We start from the raw sequence: 18,801 nt of genomic DNA on the forward strand, positions 1-18,801 counted from the left end.
ATCCCGAAGATTTAAGAAGACTCTTCGAACTTTCGGTTATCACATGCAAAAAACAATTATTCACTTATTGTAGAAGGTTAAAAAACTACTGTCTTAAAACGAATATGCAATAAAATAAGTGGTTATTATTTAAAATATTAAAGTTGGCGCCGATTTCTCATCGCTTCAAAAGTTCAAAAATAACTTAAGTTATTTAAGTTTTAAATGTAGGTCCTAAAAGAATAACCCTGTAGATAAATAACTTTTTATGAACTGGTGAATTTTATTTTTTGCGTTGCCCACATTGACTTACCGCTCCTGCTGCATAATAACCCATAAAAAAAAATAAAACCGCCCTGCCTCTTTCCAAATAAACTTTTATTTATAAAAACAAATTATACAATACAATCATAGTTTAAACTACTACATAAAGTACATTGACAGCAGTGAAAACAGGGGTCCCTCGAACCACACCCTCATAGTATTTATATAAAATAAAAAACAATTGCACATCAACAACAATCTGGATGTGGTTCATCAGTTCCAACAGGTCGTAGAGACCTGTGATTGTCCCGGCAACGAACCGAAACAATCGCCTGTCAAGCCACATACGTCGGCAGGGGAATGTCGACCCAACAGCTGAGAGAAAAAAACAATTACAGAGGGCGCTGTGATCGGAGATCACCTATTTTATCGGCCGTGCCATGATTCTGACCCGAAAATCATGTCACGTGATAGAATAGAGAGTCGGACACTCCAACAGCGTTAGCTGTGACATTAGAATCGCCTGCCTCTACAAGTTCCCTGTGTGTGGGGAAAGATCAAACGTTTGGAAAAGCTGGCAAACGTGTGATATTTTCCGTGTTACACCATACACCACCAGTGAGGAAAAAACTGTTTTTCCATACCTTGACATAAATTATACAACGACGTCTCGAGAAACACTAACATAATTTTCAAGTTATTTTAGATGCATCTACCTAGTTAAAAGTTAGCGTGATGGCTAGTGAACCTACCTTGATCGTAACAGTAGCCAAGCTAATTAATTCGATAAAATTTAAACGCTCAACAGAAATTTACATTATTATTTATATACAACGTATTAAAAAAACCGGCTTACCTTTGAAATAAATTAAAATAAATTAAGAAAAAAATAAATTTGGAGTTTCTGTACAAACCTGATAGATGCCATAAAGTGTGTGTTAAGCCTTAAGCTTCAGCGGAAACTTAAATCCCCCATGTGACGTCTTGCGACGTCACATCGAAGACCCAAATACCCCAATACACTAACCTTTCAAGTGGCACTTCAATGAAATAATAATAATAATCAAATGTGTTACATACCGTTTTGGCAGGCATTTTTAAACCTGTCGAAAATAAAACAATGTCAATATAATCGTAATTGCAAACTTCAAGCATGCAACTTTAAAAGAAAATTAAAATGAAAACAAAAAAAAATAATTAGACTTGCGGATGATAGACGAGGTATATCGGAGATCATCTGAACCTTGGCTGCATCATAGGTGTCAGCATAGGTCCGGCTGGAAACATGTGAGCACCGTAAACCATTCCAGGAGGTACTCCGATCATTCCTGTGACAAACGAGTTTTTTTAAATTTCAACGAATCGACGAACGAGCTCGATGAGCTAGTTTGAAAACTGCCATTTCTCTATCATACACTCAATTCGGGAAAAACAACAAAAAATAAAATAAAATACTTACCTTTGGGGAGAAAATAAAATTACTAAAGCCTAGCATATGACACATAGCTAATTTAAATAAGAACTACAAACAAATCAAGTCGCCGGCTGGGCGCGAAAACAGGACCCGAAAATACAAAATAAATCGCTGATTGATCCATTATCATTTTTTTTTTCACTTCATGAAAGCATTTTTAAAATTTCATTAAAAAATATAAACAATTGTGTTTATTAAACTGAGCCGAAATCAATTATTTATTATTATTTAAACTAATCATCTTTCTTTTTATCAAAAGCTGAGCAAATATAGTTCAATTTTAACCTGATTAAGAATTAATCCCTTACCCTAAACAATTATACTTTTAAACTGAGTAAGCTGAGCTAGACAAATATCTAGGATGAATCAAAAACTTCGTAAAATTTAACTAAATAAAAAATTATTAAAAAATATTCCGATTTTTCTGAGCATTTAACAATGAGCAATTCATTTTAAACAGTAAAAGTTTTTTTTAACAGAGCAGTTTATGGAAATTAACTGAGCAATACTTCAAAGTTTTCTTGAGATATGATAAAAAATTATCTAAAACTTTTTCCTACTTCCTATTTAACCAACTAAGCAATTAATCTGCTTTAAATTACTAACAATAATATATTTATCAGAGAAAATTTTTTTCAAAATAGCAATTTCTGGAAAAAACTGAGCAATAATTTGAAATTAAACTGATTAAAATAAAGTCCTAGTTGTGTAAAAGGAAACAATTTTATGTTTAAAATGAGCAGCTACTCAGGAAACAAATAATAACTTGGACTGAGCAATTTATCAGAATAAACTGAGCAAACAATTCGATTTTAAACTGATTAACAGGAAAGTCTCCATTGGTTGAAACTAAACAGTTGTTTAGAGTTTAGACTGAACAACTACTGAGCCATTTGTCAGAATCAGGAAAAATAAACAATTCAATTTTAGTAAACTGAGCAAGTTACCCTGAACTATTATTTAAAGAGACTTTATTATAATTATTTAAAGACTTTTTTATTTCCCATTTAATAATTAAGAATAAAATATTTAGCAGAGAAAAGTTTTTTTAATATAATAATTTATGAAAATAAACTGAGCAACAATTTGAATTTAGAAAAATTAAAAGTGAAGTCCTAGTTGTGTAAAACGAAACAATTTTATGTTTAAAATGAGCAGCTACTCATGAAACAAATAATAACTTGGACTGAGCAATTTATTAGAATAAACTGAGCAAACAACTCGATTTTAAATTGATTAACAGGAAAGTCTCCATTGGTTGAAACTAAACAGTTGTTTAGAGTTTAGAATGAGCAACTACTACTGAGAAACTACTGAGCTATTTTTCAGAATCAGAAAAAAATAAACAATTAAATTTTAGTAAACTGAGCAAGTTACCCTGGACAATTATTTAAACTGACTTTGTTATTATTATTTAAAGACTTTTTTTCGATTTCCCATATAATTAAGCATAAAATATTTAGCAGAAGAGTTTTTTAAATAGTAATTTATGAAAATAAACTGAGCAACAATTTGAATTTAAATAGATTAAAAGTGAAGTCTTAGTTGTATAAAACGAAACAATTTTGTTTAAAATGAGCAGCTACTCATGAAATAAATAATAACTTGGACTGAGTAATTTATCAGAATAAACTGAGCAAACAATTCGGTTTTAAACTGATTAACAGGAAAGTCTCCATTGGATAAAATTAAACAGTTGTTTAGAGTTTAGACTGAGCAACTATTGAGCCATTTGTCGGAATCAGGAAAAATAAACAATTAAATTTTAGTAAACTGAGCAAGTTACCGTAGACAATTATTTAAAGAGACTTTATTATAATTATTTAAAGACTTTTTTCTATTTCCCATTTAATTAATTAGCTGATTAAAAGTTAAGTCTTAATTGCATAAAACGAAACAGTTCTATCGTTTAGACTGAGCAAGTGAAATTATATTTTTTATTTAAACTGAGCAGTTACTTCGACAGCTAGCAATACAGAAATAACTTCCAAATTCACTTAAGACTGAGTAAATAATTCAGTTTAAACCTGTTTAAAAAAGTGTTTAAACTGAGCAATGAATGAATCAATCACCGATTTGTCGATTTCCGAGTGTCGCCCGACGCTCAGCTCAAAAAATGACAAAGAAATGACATTATTCAAACACGTACTGGTGAATAGTGATTTAAATAAGTTACACGATGTTTGATTATAATACGCAGTCAGATGATGATGCAATCAATAATATCAATCAATGACAGTAAAACCACTGGAAACTAAGCGAGTGACAGAGATATATATATAATGCAGGCATGCCAACACAGAGTGCGTGAGTTTCAATACCTGGGACCAGTGTCGAAATGCCCCCAACTCTCGTTTCTTTCGTCTTCGATATCACAACACATCCGTTTTAAAAAAATATTCGTTAAAACACTCCAGAATTAATTCGGTCAATTCGGTGAGAATTTTTTTATTCATTCTTACAGCGATTTGCTACTGATACAAGTTCACTGTGATGGATAAAAAAATAAATAAAAAAAAATATTACACAAAAAAATTATCTAAGTAAGTGGTATTATACAATTTAGAAAACTAGTTTTGAGACTAATCACATTCAGTACATGTTTTTTGACTATGAAAGCCACGAGATGTAGGCCGAGTGTTCACCATAAGGGGAAAATAACAAACACAAAAATACAAAACTGAATTTTATTGTATCAAAAATACGTAAAGTTTATAAAAAATAGTATTAGTCCGGTGATTGGAACGGTGTAAAATACTTTTTGCTCAAAAATGCCTACGGTAGTAATACTCTGAAAAAAAAAAAAACAAAAACCCAGTTATGATGCCCACTAAAATTACATCTCGCTACTTAAATAACCAAACTCGAGACTCTACACAAAAAACTAACTTTTTACAAAAAACAAGTTACCTCCTAGACATACTAGCACGTATTCTGTCATTTGTTTTGTCTATTGTTTTAAAACAGTCTTAAAGTCTCCTTCCACACGGTTTTAAAAATTATGTTTTTTTTTTAATTTAAATTATTATTATTTAATGTGTGTCGGTATGATAGTTGTCTTTACAACTACCTCACATACCTGGGGGCATGCTGATGGGTGGTGGTCGCATCAAATGTCCTCCAATCAGCGTCGGAGGGCCTGGAATCATCGTGGGCCGCATGGGGGCCATCACCGGGCCCCCAGGCAAGGCCATTGTGATCGGAGGACCGGAAACACGCACCGGAAACCTCTGCATCATAGCCGCCTGGTTTATAGCTTCGGCTTGTTTCGCCTGGGCGGCGGCTTGCTGGGCGGCGGAGACGGCGTTCGCCAACTGCGACAAAACAACCAATCCACCAATTTCGCAAAAACGAGCGAAAAATCATTACATTTCGGTAAAAACAAATTTTTGAGCTAAATTCTCAATTTTTCTTGTTAAATAGCAAAAAAACAAATCGAAAAATCACCAAATTAAATCGAAAATCACGATATTTTTTAACTGTTGTTCGATTTTTCGTAAAAAAATTCTGGAAAGTCACCAAATTCGATCCAAACTGGTGTGTTAATTTTAATCTGACTACTCGATTTAGCTCATTTTTGAACCAGAGACACGTTTATTTTGTAAGTTTAAATAAAACACGCACAAATATCGTAAAAGTTAAATCAAGTTAATGTTATCTTTTTGTGTTTTGCTCAATTTGTCTCATTTTTCAACGAAATCTCGTCATAAATAAGCTGAAAAAGCACAATATCTTAACGAAAATGCTGCTACTTTTACATTTTTTAAGCCTTTTTGCTAGTTTTAGGACCAATTTCTCAAGTTTTCTTATGAGATTCGGTAAGAGAGCGAAAAATTATATAAATCATAAATTACTTTTCGTCTTCTTCGAGTATTGTAATATGTTAGACACGCAATTATTTCGCCGAGTTTAGTGAAAAACAAACTGATAATGCACTAAAATTATTCCAAAAAAAAAAAACGTTTTTAATTAGCTTTCAGCAAAACCGCAAAAAAAATTGGCTAAAAATAACTGAAAATTACGAAGTTGAATCGAAATTCATGTTAATTTTTCACTCGATTTAGTTTGTTTTTGAACCACAAACTCATATATTTTACAAGTTCTTGTCAAAACACGCCTAAAATTACAAAAATAAACTGAAATTGATGTGAACTCACTTTATTAAACCAGTTTAAAAAAAATACGTCGAAAATAAGTGAAATGTTGAAACGCCTTTTCGAGAAAAAATACTTTTCACGGAATATTTCGCGAAAACAAACCGAAAAATTACCAAATCAAGTTGGAAAAAAACACGACTGTTACTTTTTTCGAACGTTTTAATTTATTTGTTTTTCAGCGGAAAATGCATTTAATTCTACAAATTTCATAAAAAAACAAGCCAAAAAATTACAAAATTGGGTAAAAAATAGTATAATTCTTGTTTATTCGAAGCCTTAACAATGTTTTTTTAAACAAAAATCAAGTTATTTCGTAAAAATGTTACTGGGAAGTCACAAAATTCGATCAAAATTGATGTTATTTATATGTTTATTACTATTTTTTTGTTAAAAATTGTGCTTTTTTTCATCTCTCAAACCTTTATAGGCCACTTTTTAAATCAAATTTTCAAGTTTTTTTATGCATTTTCACAAAATTTATGAAAAATTGATATAATATGTAAAATAAGCCGTAGAATTCAATGGAACAAACCGCATAACTCTACGACTTTTAGTTTTCGAGTTATGAATTTTTTTGTTGAATAAAATTTTCCACTATAAGAAATACCTATCTTAATTTTTAGCAAAAAATTTTAAAACTTGAGATCTCGTTAAATGTTGGTATAATACAGAAAATGAGCCGCTGAATTCAATGGAACAAACCGCATTGCTCTACGACTTTTAGTTTTCGAGTTATGAATTTTTTTGTTGAATAAAACTTTCCAACATAGGAAATACCTATCTTAATTTTAGCAAAAAAATTTAAAACTTTAGGGTCGGGTTTATAGAACATTTTTTGATTCTGAATTAAGTTAATATCAAAATTAACTTAACATCGCCATCAAATTGATCACGGTTTACATATGCGTTTTTAATCAAATTTTAATTGTGATTAACTAATTCGAATTAAATTGACATTTGACGGGGTTGGCACAACTGATTAAGTTCAGTGGCTATTTTCACGAGTGTTTTTATAATTGTCTCCCGTGTGGTCTGTGTGTGCGCTTGTGCAAATTACATTTAAAATTTAAAATGACGGAGGCAAAGGTGCACCGAGAAAGAACAAAGAACTTTACCGAAAGGGAAAAGGAAATTGCTCTAGATATTATAAACAGGTATGTAGCTACTTTGGCATAAATTAACGATTATTGTAGGTTAGGTTTGTACGTCTCCTGAGTCTGGAATTTGGTGCAAAACACAATTCTAACTTTTTTTTAAATCGTATGTTTAGGTTTCAAACATGCACCTAATTTTTTTCCACATGATTTTTGCACTGCACTTTAATCCAACCCTTTTTTTCAAATATGACATTATATTCCTTCTTTTACGTTATCCTACATCCACCTCTGCCTTTCCTTTAGATATCAAAACAAAATAGAAAATAAAGAAACCGACGGTGTTTCCCAAAAGGAGAGAAAAGACGCATGGGAAAAGGTGGCTGAAGAATTTAATTCAGCATCATCAACAGCACCACGAACAGGAAAGCAGATGAAAGTGCTTTGGTCCAATTTACGCCGGACAGCTAAAAAAAATATTGCTAAAGAAAATGTAAATAAATAATATTATTTATGTGAGTGACTATAACTGTTTACATTTTTAGAAAAAAAGATACTTAGATGAGACGAATGAACTGGGAAATATAGCAGAGCTTAAACGAAAAAAAAATGAAGATAAGGTTAGTTAAAATAATTAAATTTCAGAAAAACTAATTTTCTTATCCATTTAAGAAAAACATTTCGAAAACTGGGGGTGGAACGTTCGAGAGCCAATTAACTGACGTGGGGGCTAGAGTCTTAGCAATGGTTGAGCCACAGGCAAGGCCCTTACCAAATCTATTTGATGATGACAATATTTACCATAAAGGTAAATAAACCATGCTTTAACAGTAATAATAATAATAATAATAATAATAATAATAATAATACACGAATACACACATTTGATCTCAAACAAGAATCGTTAACTTTCAAATAATTTATCAAATTTTTAGATATAGTACTATTAACTCAAGATCAGGAAATATCCCCTCCTGTCCTGGAACCTGTTGAAGGACACTCTAATGTAAATATTTCTGATCTCCCCATTTACCTTGAAGATGAATGTGTTCCCCCATCCGAAACCGTTTGTGAAGAAATCCCTACCCACCAGCCACCACGAAAAAAATACACCCCTTCTAAAAATAAATCAAACAAAAAAAAAGCAGTTGATTTGAAAAGAACACTATATTTAAAGCGCATAAAATTAGCAAACATGGAAATTGAATTTAAAAAAAAGATGTACGAATTAGAATTAAAAATTAAAGAAAAAGAGTTGGAAAAAATTAGCCGAAATGATTAATAAATATTGAAATTTTATTTGTTTTTTTTTTTTCAATGAAAATGTGTTCTTATAAGGGCTGTACGAGCGGCAGTATTTTCATTAATATTATTATTCCTATGAACAGGTTCAATTTCAAGTTCTTGAGGTACTTCAACATCTGGATCTCTTGGCGGTTCATTATCATTTGTGAAAATGGCAATGTTATGTAACACAGCACAAGCCACAATAGTTGCTAATGTAGTGTTCATTTTAGTCCGCAGTCCCAATGACAGACAAGGAAAACGACGTTTCAAAACTCCAAAACACCGTTCAATAGCATTTCTAGTCGTTCTGTGTGACAAATTATAAGCTTCTTCCGCAGCTGTTCTTGGATTCAGTACTGGAGTTAAAAGAAAGGGACGGCAAGCATATCCACTATCTCCAAGTAGAAAACCATTTTCATATTCACCTCTTTCTAGATGTGCACAGAGGGATGAATCATTAAATATTGTGCTATCGTGGACACTTCCTGGCCACCTCGCGACAATATTTCTTATTTGCAGGTCTGCATCGCATACTGCCTGTACATTAATTGAAAAAAATCCCTTCCGATTACGAAAAATTTCAGCGTTGGGGCCACCTGGTGATTCAATTCTTATGTGAGAACAGTCTATTGCACCTATTACTCTTGGCATTCTTCTTTTACGATAAAATTTTAACTGAACATTATGTAGTTCTTCTCTGTTTGGCATTTTTATAAATTGTGGTTTAAGTTGAGCGATTTTTTGGATAACACTTTTTATAACAACACAGACTGTTGACTTATGTACAGCAACAGTGTCACCCACTAATTGTTGAAAGGAACCTGTTGCCAAATACCTCATTGTAATTAAAATCTTATTTATTGCAGATATCGATTTGCGTCTTCTAGTTGTAGGTTCTAAATCATGACCGATCAACTCATGAAGCCATAAGATAGTTGCCTTCGAGAATCTAAATCTAATTTTAAATTCTTCTTCGTCGAAAATTTCATAAGGATTTCTCCTATCTCTTATCCCTCGGTATCTTCTAGGTATTCTTTCCATTCTTACTTCATCCTCAGAAGAATCATCAGACGATGATGTAGTCGTAAGTGATACATCAGACATCTAATTGTAATTTTTTGAATAATAACAAAATAATTAAAAAATGTGTATTATTTACCTTTATTTCCCGTTTATTTTATTTAAATATAAGCTATCTCAAAGTTTTTTGGAATCAAACATGACAGATATTAAAATTTAATTGAAGTAGCTACCTTCATTAACTTAATTTCATATTAATGTATAATTTAATCGCAATTAACTGTTAATTGAGCTTTTGTAAACCGATTTCTAGATTTAATTGCGATTAAATGGAATTTAACAACGTATTAGTTTAATTCGAATTAAATCGATTTAATCGCGATTAGTGACGTCACGAAATTAAGTTAATCGACATTAACTTTTTAATTTGAAATTAAATATTTAATTCGCTTTCTATAAACCGGCCCTAGATCTCGTTAAATGTGGGTATAATACAGAAAATGAGCCGCTGAATTCAATGGAACAAACCGCACTGCTCTACGACTTTTAGTTTTTAAGTTATGAATTTTTTTGTTGAATAAAATTTTCTACTATAAAACATTATAACATAAAAACCGGAAATTCACTAACGTCAGCTCGATAATAGAAAAATTACGCGAAAATTAGGTGTAAAGTCACCAAATTAGACGGAAATTTATGTTACTTCAGCCTTATTTACTTTCAAATTCATGTCACAACATCAACTATATTCAGATCGTTTTTTTTGAGCTCGTTTCGTAAAAGCAAGCAGAAAAAAACAAAAACTTTCAATAAGCTTCTGAACTAAATTTTCAAATTTTTGAGCGTTTTAGTACATTTTTCTGTTAGAAATGAAAGTATTTGTGCAAACTTTCGGTAGAAAACAAAAAGAAAATTCACCCAATCAGGTCGTAATGCCTAAGCACGTTTCCGAGTAAAAACTATTTTATTCGACGATATCCGATATTTCTTTAAAATAGAGCAAAAAATTACCTCATCAAGTTAAAAGTGACAAGTTTTTTGCCGTTTTCGAAGGCCTCTAACTCGATTTTAAGCCAAGAACGCAAAAACTATTGCGCAAACTTTCGTTGACATACAAGCGAAAAAAAAATCACAAAATTCAGCAAAAAATGTTGCTACAGTGTTACTCACATCTGAAGCCGCCGTGCTGGAACTGGAAGCCGACTCCTCACTCTTGGCCGGTATACTCCTTGCATACTTCGGCTGTCTACACCTAATCTCCTCTAGGGAGATATCTTCAGCTGGATGGATTATCTTACTAGTGGCCCCAGTTGTTGCAATTGTATTAACCTTATTGCCATCACTCGAACTCGGCGTGTTAGTTGTGGGGGGTGCACTGATCGTCGCCGACGAAATCGGCTTAAAATCAGCCCCCACAATGGAAGCCCCCGGCGAGGACGTCGGAATGGCGCTCGGAAAGAGCGGCTTGGCGGGCCCCCCTTGCGTCTGCATCATTGCCATGTGCGGGGGCATCATGTGCATGCTAAACTCACTAATATTTTTTAAATAAAACAATTTAACATTAATTGCTGTAATTACCCGGGATGCATGAACTGGGGGCCCATGGGCCCCATGGCCATCATGGGCAGGCCCGGCGGCATGCCCGGCGGGGGGATCATGCCCGACATCATGCCGGGCATCCCGGGCATGACCCCGGGGGCGTTGCCGAGCAGCCCCTCGGGCTTCGCCCGCTTCGACGCGGGCTCGTCCTCGTCGTCGGAGCCCGAGACCGTCCCTGAGACGCTCCCGAGGCGCTGGCGCTCGTGCTCGCGCAAATCAGCAGCGGGGATTCCTGCGTTGTGTTAGTACAAAGGGGGCGCAAAATGGGGCGCTTACCTTCCATGCCGTAGATTTCGATCTCGATGTTCGTGCGGTTGGGTAACGAGTTCGGGACTTTGTCGATCGTTTCTTTGTGCACTTGCATGCAGTGTATCGACAGACCGGGGCCCGTGTACAGCTTTTTATGGCATATGTGGCATTTGAAATGTTTGGCTTTTTGGTGCTGGATGAGGATCTTCTCGTCCTCGAACTCGCGGTTGCAGTACCTAAACTTGGTTAAGGAAATACGAGGCTAAAAATAGGCGCGGTGGTGGCTAATTTTAACGCTACACGGAGGGAGAAAACATGCATTTTCGAAAGGATACCAGCACCAAGGTTTCGACATCTTCTTCTTCTTGCGACCCATTTTTTACAATTTGGACAAAGTTACTGATAAATCACAGGCGATATTAGCATCTACGACTAAACACTAACACTAATTGCGAATTTATCACACTTTAAAATCACGAATTAAACAAGCACAAAATGGCGTCCACGACACTGTCAATTTTCAATTGTCAAAAAAATCGACCGGTATTACAGACCACTGCACACTCTCCGACGATTTTACAAAAAAATAGAAGCAGGAAAAAATAAAGCGGACAAGAAATAAGTGGGACGATTACTCGGGATTAGTTATGGCATTAGATATGGAATAATTACGTGGCTTTATTGTGTTAGTTATTTAATACCGTACCAACGTCACATATCAAAATCTCCAAACTTGGTGCGAGATTTATTTCTTGCAACACCTGCAATGGCGGTCTTTTTGCACCAAATTGTTCATTTTTTTGTACTCCTGTAAAACAAAAATTAATAAAGTAGAAGTAAAAGGTGGATTTATTTTACTCACAAATATGACTTTTTCGATTGGATAAGTCGACCGTTTCCTCTTCTTGGCCAACTCCATCACCTCCTCCGCGTAATCAAAGAACATTTTATCAGCCTCCTCAAAACTCACACGCGACATGATCTCCTCAATCTCCTTCTCCTGTTTCAGCACCTCCTTCTCCTCGGCCATTTGCTCAAGCAACTCTTTACGATACTCCAAAATCCTCTTCCATTTCTCTTTAATAGCCCTCTCTTCATATTCTTTTAGCGCTTCCTGTGTCTTGACCCGATTCAACATTTCCCATCTTTTCACCTCCCGTTCGGCACATTTCTCCTTTTCGTGTCTCTCCAAAAACTGTCTCCGGTCCTCTATTCTTTCCCTCGCGGCTTGAGCTTGAGCAAGAGCTTTAGCCTCAGCTTTAAGCCTGTCTTCTTCGTCCTTTTCAGCGACAGTTTTGGCAATGCGTTCGTCTTCAGCCGCGTCTTTAGCTTCCTGAATTGCTCCAACCTTGAAAAAATTCATAACTCAAAAACTAAAAGTCGTAGAGCATTGTGGTTTGTTTCATTGAATTCTACGGCTCATTTTACATATTATATCAATTTTTCACAAGAATTAAGAATTTAAAATTTTTTGCCTAAATTTAGGGTGGCCATTTGTCATAGTGAAAAATTTTATTCATTAAAAAAATTCATAACTCGAAAACTAAAAGTCGTAGAGCAGTGCGGTTTGTTCCATTGGATTTAGCGGCTTTTTTTCTTTATTATACTAATTTTTCACGCAATTTAAAATTTTTGATTTTTTTGCTCAAATTTCCTGAAATACACTACTTACCTTCAAAGAGATGAAAAAAAAAATTTTTTTTAAACTCACTCCAGCAAATTTTTATGAACTTCTATATGTCTTAGCAACCCACAAAAGTTGTTAAAAGTCCACAAAAAGTCCAAATGTTCAATTTTTTGATGTTTGATTTTTTCAATTTTCGTCGCAGTTTTTGTCGGTTTTGGGTAACCGGAACATTTCTCGAGCAACAGCTCCGGAACTATTAGAGATAACCCCATGAAGTGTATTATCGTTGGAAAGCTCTTTAAATTATCTATTTTTTTCAAAAAAGATTATTGTTCTCCGACTAATAGTTTTCGAGCAAATTGCTGCTAAAGGCAAAAATTGGTAAAATTTTAAAAAATTCATAACTAAAAAACTATTGGGAATTTGGCAATTTTCTCGATGCCAATCGATTTCCCGAGTCATTTTGCATAGGTATGGATCAAAACAGTTCCACTTTTTTACAATAGTTTAGCCGTAAATGAGAAAATAAAAAAAATTAAAAAAAAGTTAACACCCCCCCCTTAAAATCGGTCAATTTTTAAAGTGTTTCAAAATCAAATAAAACCTGTTTTATCTTATAGATTTTGATGTGTTCTTTACAATGGAACAAACCGTTTTCTCCCAGCTCTTTTAGTTTGGCCGTAATCGGCGTTTGAAAATTGAAAATTTTTTTGCGAGATATCGCCTTGAGTCCTATGCTATTTTGTAGAGTTTTTTATTCCGGTTATCCTCCATTTTTCCGTTTCTCGATATCTTTAATAGTTTCGCCGTAATTGGCGATTGAAAATTGAAAAAAAGTGAAAATGGAAACTTTTTTTGCGTTTTTCTCGGAAACTGTAAGACTTAGAGCAACGAACAAAAACCATCTGATAGCGCTTAATTTTATCTATTTTTTCGACTAAACCCGGAGCCGCTCCGGGCAACGGTTCCGGCTACAGAGGCGATCAAAGTTTTTCACTAAAAAAATTCATAAAAAAAAAACTAAAAGTCGTAGAGCATTGCGGTTTGTTCGATTGAATTCTACGGCTCATTTTACATATTACATCAATTTTTCACAAGAATAAAAAATTTAAAATTTTTTGCCTAAATTTAGGGTAGCCATTTGTCATAGTGAAAAATTTTATTCATTAAAAAAATTCATAACTCGAAAACTAAAAGTCGTAGAGCAGTGCGGTTTGTTCCATTGGATTCAGCGGCTTTTCTTCTCTATCATACTAATTTTTCACGCAATTTAGAATTTTCAATTTTTTTGCTCAAATTTCCTGACTAATACAAGGACTCACCTTCAAAGAGGTAAAAAATAATTTTTTTTTAAACTAATTTCAGCAAATTTTTATAGACTTCTACATGTCTTAACAACCCACAAAAGTTGTTAAAAGTCCACAAAAAATCCAAATGTTCGATTTTTTTATGTTTGATTTTTTCAATTTTCGTCGCAATTTTTGTCGGTTTTGGGTACCCGGAACATTTCTCGAGCAATAGCTCCGGAACTATTAGAGATAACCCCATGAAGTGTATTATCGTTGGAAAGCTCTTTGGATTATCTATTTTTTTCAAAAAAGATTATTATTCTCCGGCTAATAGTTTTCGAGCAAATTGCTGCTAAAAGCAAAAATTGGTAAAATTTTAAAAAATTTATAACTAAAAAACTATTGGGAATTTGGCAATTTTCTTGATGCCAATCGATTCCCCGGATCATTTTGCATAGGTGTGGATCAAAACAGTTCCATTTTTCACAATAGTTTAGCCGTAAATGAGAAAATAAAAAAACATAAAAAAAAGTTAAAAATTAACACCCTCCCCTAAAAATGGCCAATTCTGAAAGTGTCCTAAAATCAAATAAAACTCATCCTATCTTATAGATTTTGATGTGCGCTTTTTTGTGTAATGCATAATTTTAAGTTTTTGACTAAACGTAAAGTTTGTTTGCAATAAAAATTCCAGTAAAAAGAATGTAACCTAAACAAACCTTAGAAGCTAGCACTTCCCGTGCTTGAATCGCCTCCTCCCGCATTTCCTTCTCCTTGATTTTGAGCAGACAATCAATGCGTTTTTTCGCCTCACTGTAAAACTCCGTCGCTTTTTCCATCTCTGCCGTTTCTTTGGCGAGAAGTTGTTGTCGTTTGCGTTCAATTTCAATCTCTTTTTTCCTCTCCAGAGCCATTTCACGCCGAGTTTTAAGTTTCTCTTCTTTTTCAAACTCTTTAATGAGCTCTTCTTCACGTGCCGCGTTGATTCGGTCAATTGTCTCCTTTTCGACACGTGCCCGACTCTGGGCTTTCTTAAAAGTTTCGTTCTCAACAATCCTAAAAAATTAAAATCAGACGTTGAAATCACACGACTGAATTTAATTAACTGGTCTTTGAGAATTTGGGATATTTTTTTGCGTTCTTCAAAACGTTTCAACTTCTCTTCTTCGTCTTCTTTCCGTTCTTGGGCATCACGTGCCACGATCTGGGCGTGGAACTCTTTCCTGACTTCGTCTTCGTGCTGTTTGATCATTTCGTTGAATTCTTGCTGTTTTTCGCGTTCGTATAAAGTTTCAGACAGGATTAGGGCACTTGTCAGTTCTTTGGGGTAACCGGTGGAGCGGAAAACTTCACGTTTCACCTTCTCGACGTATTCTTTTCGCACGACTTCTTGCTCGGCTCGCATTTTGTAAAACATTTGGATCTTGTCTTCCTTTTTTTTGTTAATGCGCTCACGACGTTCTTCCTCTTTTTTGATCCGGAGGTTCTGAAAATTAACTTTAAAATTGTTTTTTTTATTTATTTCCAAAAATACTTCAATCGAATTGACCCATTCTTTCGTCATGGACTCTGATCCTTGCTTTAGAGCTTCCTTGTGAGCTCTTTCCTTATCGATGGCTTCTTGGATTCGCTTTTTTCGGTTCAAATGCTCCGTTATGTTGGTCCATGCTGGTTTAGTGATGTGAAGGGCGTGAGCTCTGTCTGAAATTTTCGTATTTTCGGGATTTTGACCCGGAAAAAAGTACCATTTCGATTCCATTTTGACGTTATTGATCAATCAATCAGTCGGAAGCTTAGCAACGCTTTGACTACGGATATCAAAAAGTTAGGATTTGAAATGACGTACAAGTAGTTCTAGATAGTTCCATCAGTGTCGCCAGAGAACGCAGTTGTTTCACTACCGTCTAAGTTTTCAGAGCAATAAATTTAAAAAATGGGTGTATTTGTTAACAAAAAAAAAAAACAGGCAGATAGAGCATTAAATCTCAGTAGTAAGACATACATATAATGCAAAAATTTCATTGTAAACTATATTAAAATAAAAATTAAACTTTCACCAATTTGTACTTTGCCTCAAATTTTTCAAAACGCTGCGAATACGGTTACAGATACAAGAAAAATGTAAGAAAGGAAGTTGTAGAGAATTAAATTTCCTACAAAAAAGTCCGCGAGACCATATTTTTATCTTCAGCCATTTAGGCCCCAAAGTCGTTCAAAGACGCTCAAGCGACAGATTTGCTCCATTTTGCCGGTGGTTAAGTATTGGAAAGTTAATTAATACCTAAACCGTTGACGATAAAAATATGGTGTCGCGGACTTTTTTGTAGAAAATTTAATTCTCTACAACTTTGTTCTTTACACTTTTTTTGTATCTTTAACCAGATTCGCAGCGTTCGCAAAAATATAAGGTGGAACGCGAATCGATAATTCCAAGCGATATTTTTTTGCGCATCGTCGCATATTTATCAAAACGCTGGAAATACGGTTTAAAATACAGAAAAAGTGTAAGGAGCAAAGTTGTAGAGAATTAAATTTTCTATAAAAAAGTCCGCGACACCATATACCTATCTTCTGCAGTTTAAGTATAAATTAACTGTTTGTTACTTGACCACTGGTAAACTATCTCGTTTTTAAACGTTTTTGGAACTTAAACCGTTGACGATAGAAATATGGTCTTGCGGACTTTTTTGAAGGAAATTTAATTCTCTACAACTTTCTACTTAACATTTTTCTTGTATCTTCAACCGTATTTGCAGCGTTTTAAAAATACGAAACGCAGCACACATTTTATATTTTAAATAATTTTTTAGTTTTTTTTTCTGTTTTTTTTCCGTCTGCAAATGTTAACATTTTTGCATTTTTTTAACTAATTAGTGAATTTGAAATGATTTAGCGCGGAGACAAAGCCGTACTCTTTTTTTGAGTTCAGAAACTCCAGCGACTTTTTCCTAACTTATAGTCCTCCGTATTCCCGCTTAAGCACTTAACGTTATGTAACCAACATCACACACGTGTAGTTAAGTGCAAAAAATCTGTTTTAGAAATAAATTAGACTTGATTACTCAATCTTGACAACTTTAGTAAGCGATAAAAGTTGGATAATAGATGTATTGTTGTGGTCAGCTGCATAATTTTTCAACGAAAACCGGAAGCCGCCAAATACAGTTTTTTATATAAATAGAACGGAAACTAATACTATCTGATGCGCCATTTAATGAAATTTCATATTAGCCGGTCAGCCTTGAATCGGAGTAAAAAGTAAACATAGGTGCACCTACATATTGTTTACTTTAGCTTCATGCGTAAAAATATGTTGGCAAATCGGAGCCATCGTCCTGTTTAAGTGACAATGCAAATTAGCCTTTTTGTCTCATTATTTTCCCATAAATTAGCAGCTGGTTAATTGGCGATTTTTCATGGCGGTCGTTTCACAATTAATTAAAGAAAAATTTCTTCACGCTTTATCGCGCATTTTTAATCCTTGTCGGTCGTTGAATATTTATTGCAAAGGTCATTTCAAATGCAATTTTTCCTCTTCCTCGTTCTTGGTGACTTTTCGGAGATGAAGTCATGGGAAACGTGAGCTTTGCGGTCGCTCCTTCGCCGAAAAGTGACACACACTTTTTTTACTTTGGACTCGAAATAGATCGACCGTCAAAACGCTCGGTACTTGTAATGTAATGCACGGAATGTGTTTGCTTTTACTTTTCATGACTGCGACGAAGAGAATGTTTTGTGATAACTCGTGTTTCAAGTGCCTAAGTTAATAAATAGTAAAAATTTTAGACTTGATTTGGTGATTTTTTTAAGAGAATTTTTCGAAACAATTAAGTTTTTGCTTAAAAAGTTTTGCGAAATGTTTGAGTTTGAACACGAACTGATTGTGAAAATCTGTCGATTAACAATTTATTCACGATTTTTGAATCCAGGTGTAATAGAAAACTTAAAATTTTGTTAGAAAACAGCGAAAATCCAGATGGTTTGGCCGACATTTACAAAATAATCAAACAACAATTTTTTGTTCAGTTTTGAACGCTTTATGATTGGTCGGTTTTACAGTTGGGAGTGCAATATCCCTCCCATATCCAATGACAAACGCTTCAATCGTCTTGCAATTTTTTGTGCACCTGATAATTAAGTAGGAGGTGATTTTTATATTTTTATTGGTCAATTACTCATTCGTAGGACAAATGAGACGGCAGTCAAACCAGTTATAGGGCTGGTCTTTCTCACAGAACGGGATTTCGCCTTAGGTGCGAATAAAATGGTCGATTCTGCTTTGTTTTTGAAATAATTTAATTTTTATTTTGACGAAAACACACTTTTTAAATTTTTACAAAAAAATTAAAAATTTTGGAAAAATAGGACTTTCGCACAACTAATTGAAATCTACACTGTCGGTTTGAAAAAATTAATAAATACAATAAAAATAATTAAAACAAATAAATTTTTAAAGTTTAAATTAAAGACGGTCAGTACGTGGGGCATGGTGGCTCAGTGGTATAAGCGCCACTTACGACCAGGGGGGTCGGGTGTTCGCACCCGGATCACGGCAACAATTTTTCTATGAAAAAAAGTGTAGAAAAGGTAAGTGAAACAACAAGTAAGCAAAAATAGGAGATTGAGAGAACACATAGGCGTATAAACGTAAAGCGGAGCTTAAAACTGACAGAAATGAGAATATAATGCGACAAAAGATAAAAATACGTAAAGGCGCCAAATTGTAAACGTAAGAGCACATTCTAATAAACGGAAAATACCT

The 18,801-nt window shown here is 34.1% G+C and overlaps 3 protein-coding genes across 5 annotated transcripts; 1 reads left to right on the forward strand and 2 right to left on the reverse strand.

The window, feature by feature from the left end:
• Window positions 1-339: 339 nt before the first annotated feature.
• Window positions 340-11,651, reverse strand: BuGZ (Bub3 interacting GLEBS and Zinc finger domain protein). 3 transcript variants are annotated; one of them, XM_008198990.3, is made up of 7 exons: window positions 11,459-11,651; window positions 11,151-11,359; window positions 10,854-11,106; window positions 10,446-10,806; window positions 4,797-5,031; window positions 1,451-1,571; window positions 340-1,346 (listed from the first exon to the last, which is right to left on the reverse strand). In XM_008198990.3, the coding sequence occupies exons 1-6, from the start codon at window positions 11,497-11,499 to the stop codon at window positions 1,477-1,479; spliced, it is 1,194 nt and encodes a 397-aa protein (XP_008197212.1). In that variant the 5' UTR covers window positions 11,500-11,651; the 3' UTR covers window positions 340-1,346; window positions 1,451-1,476. The 3 variants fall into 3 exon arrangements, with proteins under 3 accessions (XP_008197212.1, XP_970267.1, XP_008197214.1); XM_965174.4 differs by having other exon boundaries at window positions 340-1,571; XM_008198992.3 differs by lacking the exons at window positions 340-1,346; window positions 1,451-1,571 and adding an exon at window positions 4,391-4,508.
• LOC135266591 (myb/SANT-like DNA-binding domain-containing protein 3) lies at window positions 6,910-9,355 on the forward strand. The gene is made up of 5 exons (XM_064357674.1): window positions 6,910-7,028; window positions 7,275-7,461; window positions 7,514-7,588; window positions 7,641-7,776; window positions 8,357-9,355. Exons 1-5 carry the CDS (start codon window positions 6,946-6,948, stop codon window positions 8,374-8,376), a joined length of 501 nt encoding a protein of 166 aa, XP_064213744.1. The 5' UTR covers window positions 6,910-6,945; the 3' UTR covers window positions 8,377-9,355.
• A 130-nt stretch (window positions 11,652-11,781) lies between the features above and the next one.
• Window positions 11,782-15,848, reverse strand: LOC658746 (trichohyalin). The gene is made up of 5 exons (XM_965108.5): window positions 15,574-15,848; window positions 15,146-15,525; window positions 14,759-15,095; window positions 11,986-12,471; window positions 11,782-11,931 (listed from the first exon to the last, which is right to left on the reverse strand). The coding sequence occupies exons 1-5, from the start codon at window positions 15,796-15,798 to the stop codon at window positions 11,869-11,871; spliced, it is 1,491 nt and encodes a 496-aa protein (XP_970201.3). The 5' UTR covers window positions 15,799-15,848; the 3' UTR covers window positions 11,782-11,868.
• Window positions 15,849-18,801: the final 2,953 nt, after the last annotated feature.

The sequence above is a fragment of the Tribolium castaneum genome, chromosome 6 (assembly GCF_031307605.1).
Source record: "Tribolium castaneum strain GA2 chromosome 6, icTriCast1.1, whole genome shotgun sequence".
Lineage (NCBI taxonomy): Eukaryota > Metazoa > Arthropoda > Insecta > Coleoptera > Tenebrionidae > Tribolium > Tribolium castaneum.

Bases quoted from the DNA above. Each gene is read 5' to 3' on its own strand.
- LOC135266591 (XM_064357674.1), top strand. From the start codon at position 6,946: ATGACGGAGGCAAAGGTGCACCGAGAAAGAACAAAGAACTTTACCGAA. The intron at 7,029-7,274 runs GTATGTAGCTAC...CCTTTCCTTTAG, and splicing joins GCTCTAGATATTATAAACAG to ATATCAAAACAAAATAGAAA. The intron at 7,589-7,640 runs GTTAGTTAAAAT...TATCCATTTAAG, and splicing joins GAAAAAAAAATGAAGATAAG to AAAAACATTTCGAAAACTGG.
- BuGZ (XM_008198990.3), bottom strand. From the start codon at position 11,499: ATGGGTCGCAAGAAGAAGAAGATGTCGAAACCTTGGTGCTG. The intron at 11,360-11,458 runs GTATCCTTTCGA...AACCAAGTTTAG, and splicing joins ATGTCGAAACCTTGGTGCTG to GTACTGCAACCGCGAGTTCG. The intron at 11,107-11,150 runs GTAAGCGCCCCA...AACACAACGCAG, and splicing joins CGAAATCTACGGCATGGAAG to GAATCCCCGCTGCTGATTTG.
- LOC658746 (XM_965108.5), bottom strand. From the start codon at position 15,798: ATGGAATCGAAATGGTACTTTTTTCCGGGTCAAAATCCCGAAAATACG. The intron at 15,526-15,573 runs GTATTTTTGGAA...GTTAATTTTCAG, and splicing joins AATGGGTCAATTCGATTGAA to AACCTCCGGATCAAAAAAGA. The intron at 12,472-14,758 runs GTTTGTTTAGGT...AATTTTTTCAAG, and splicing joins GGGAAGTGCTAGCTTCTAAG to GTTGGAGCAATTCAGGAAGC.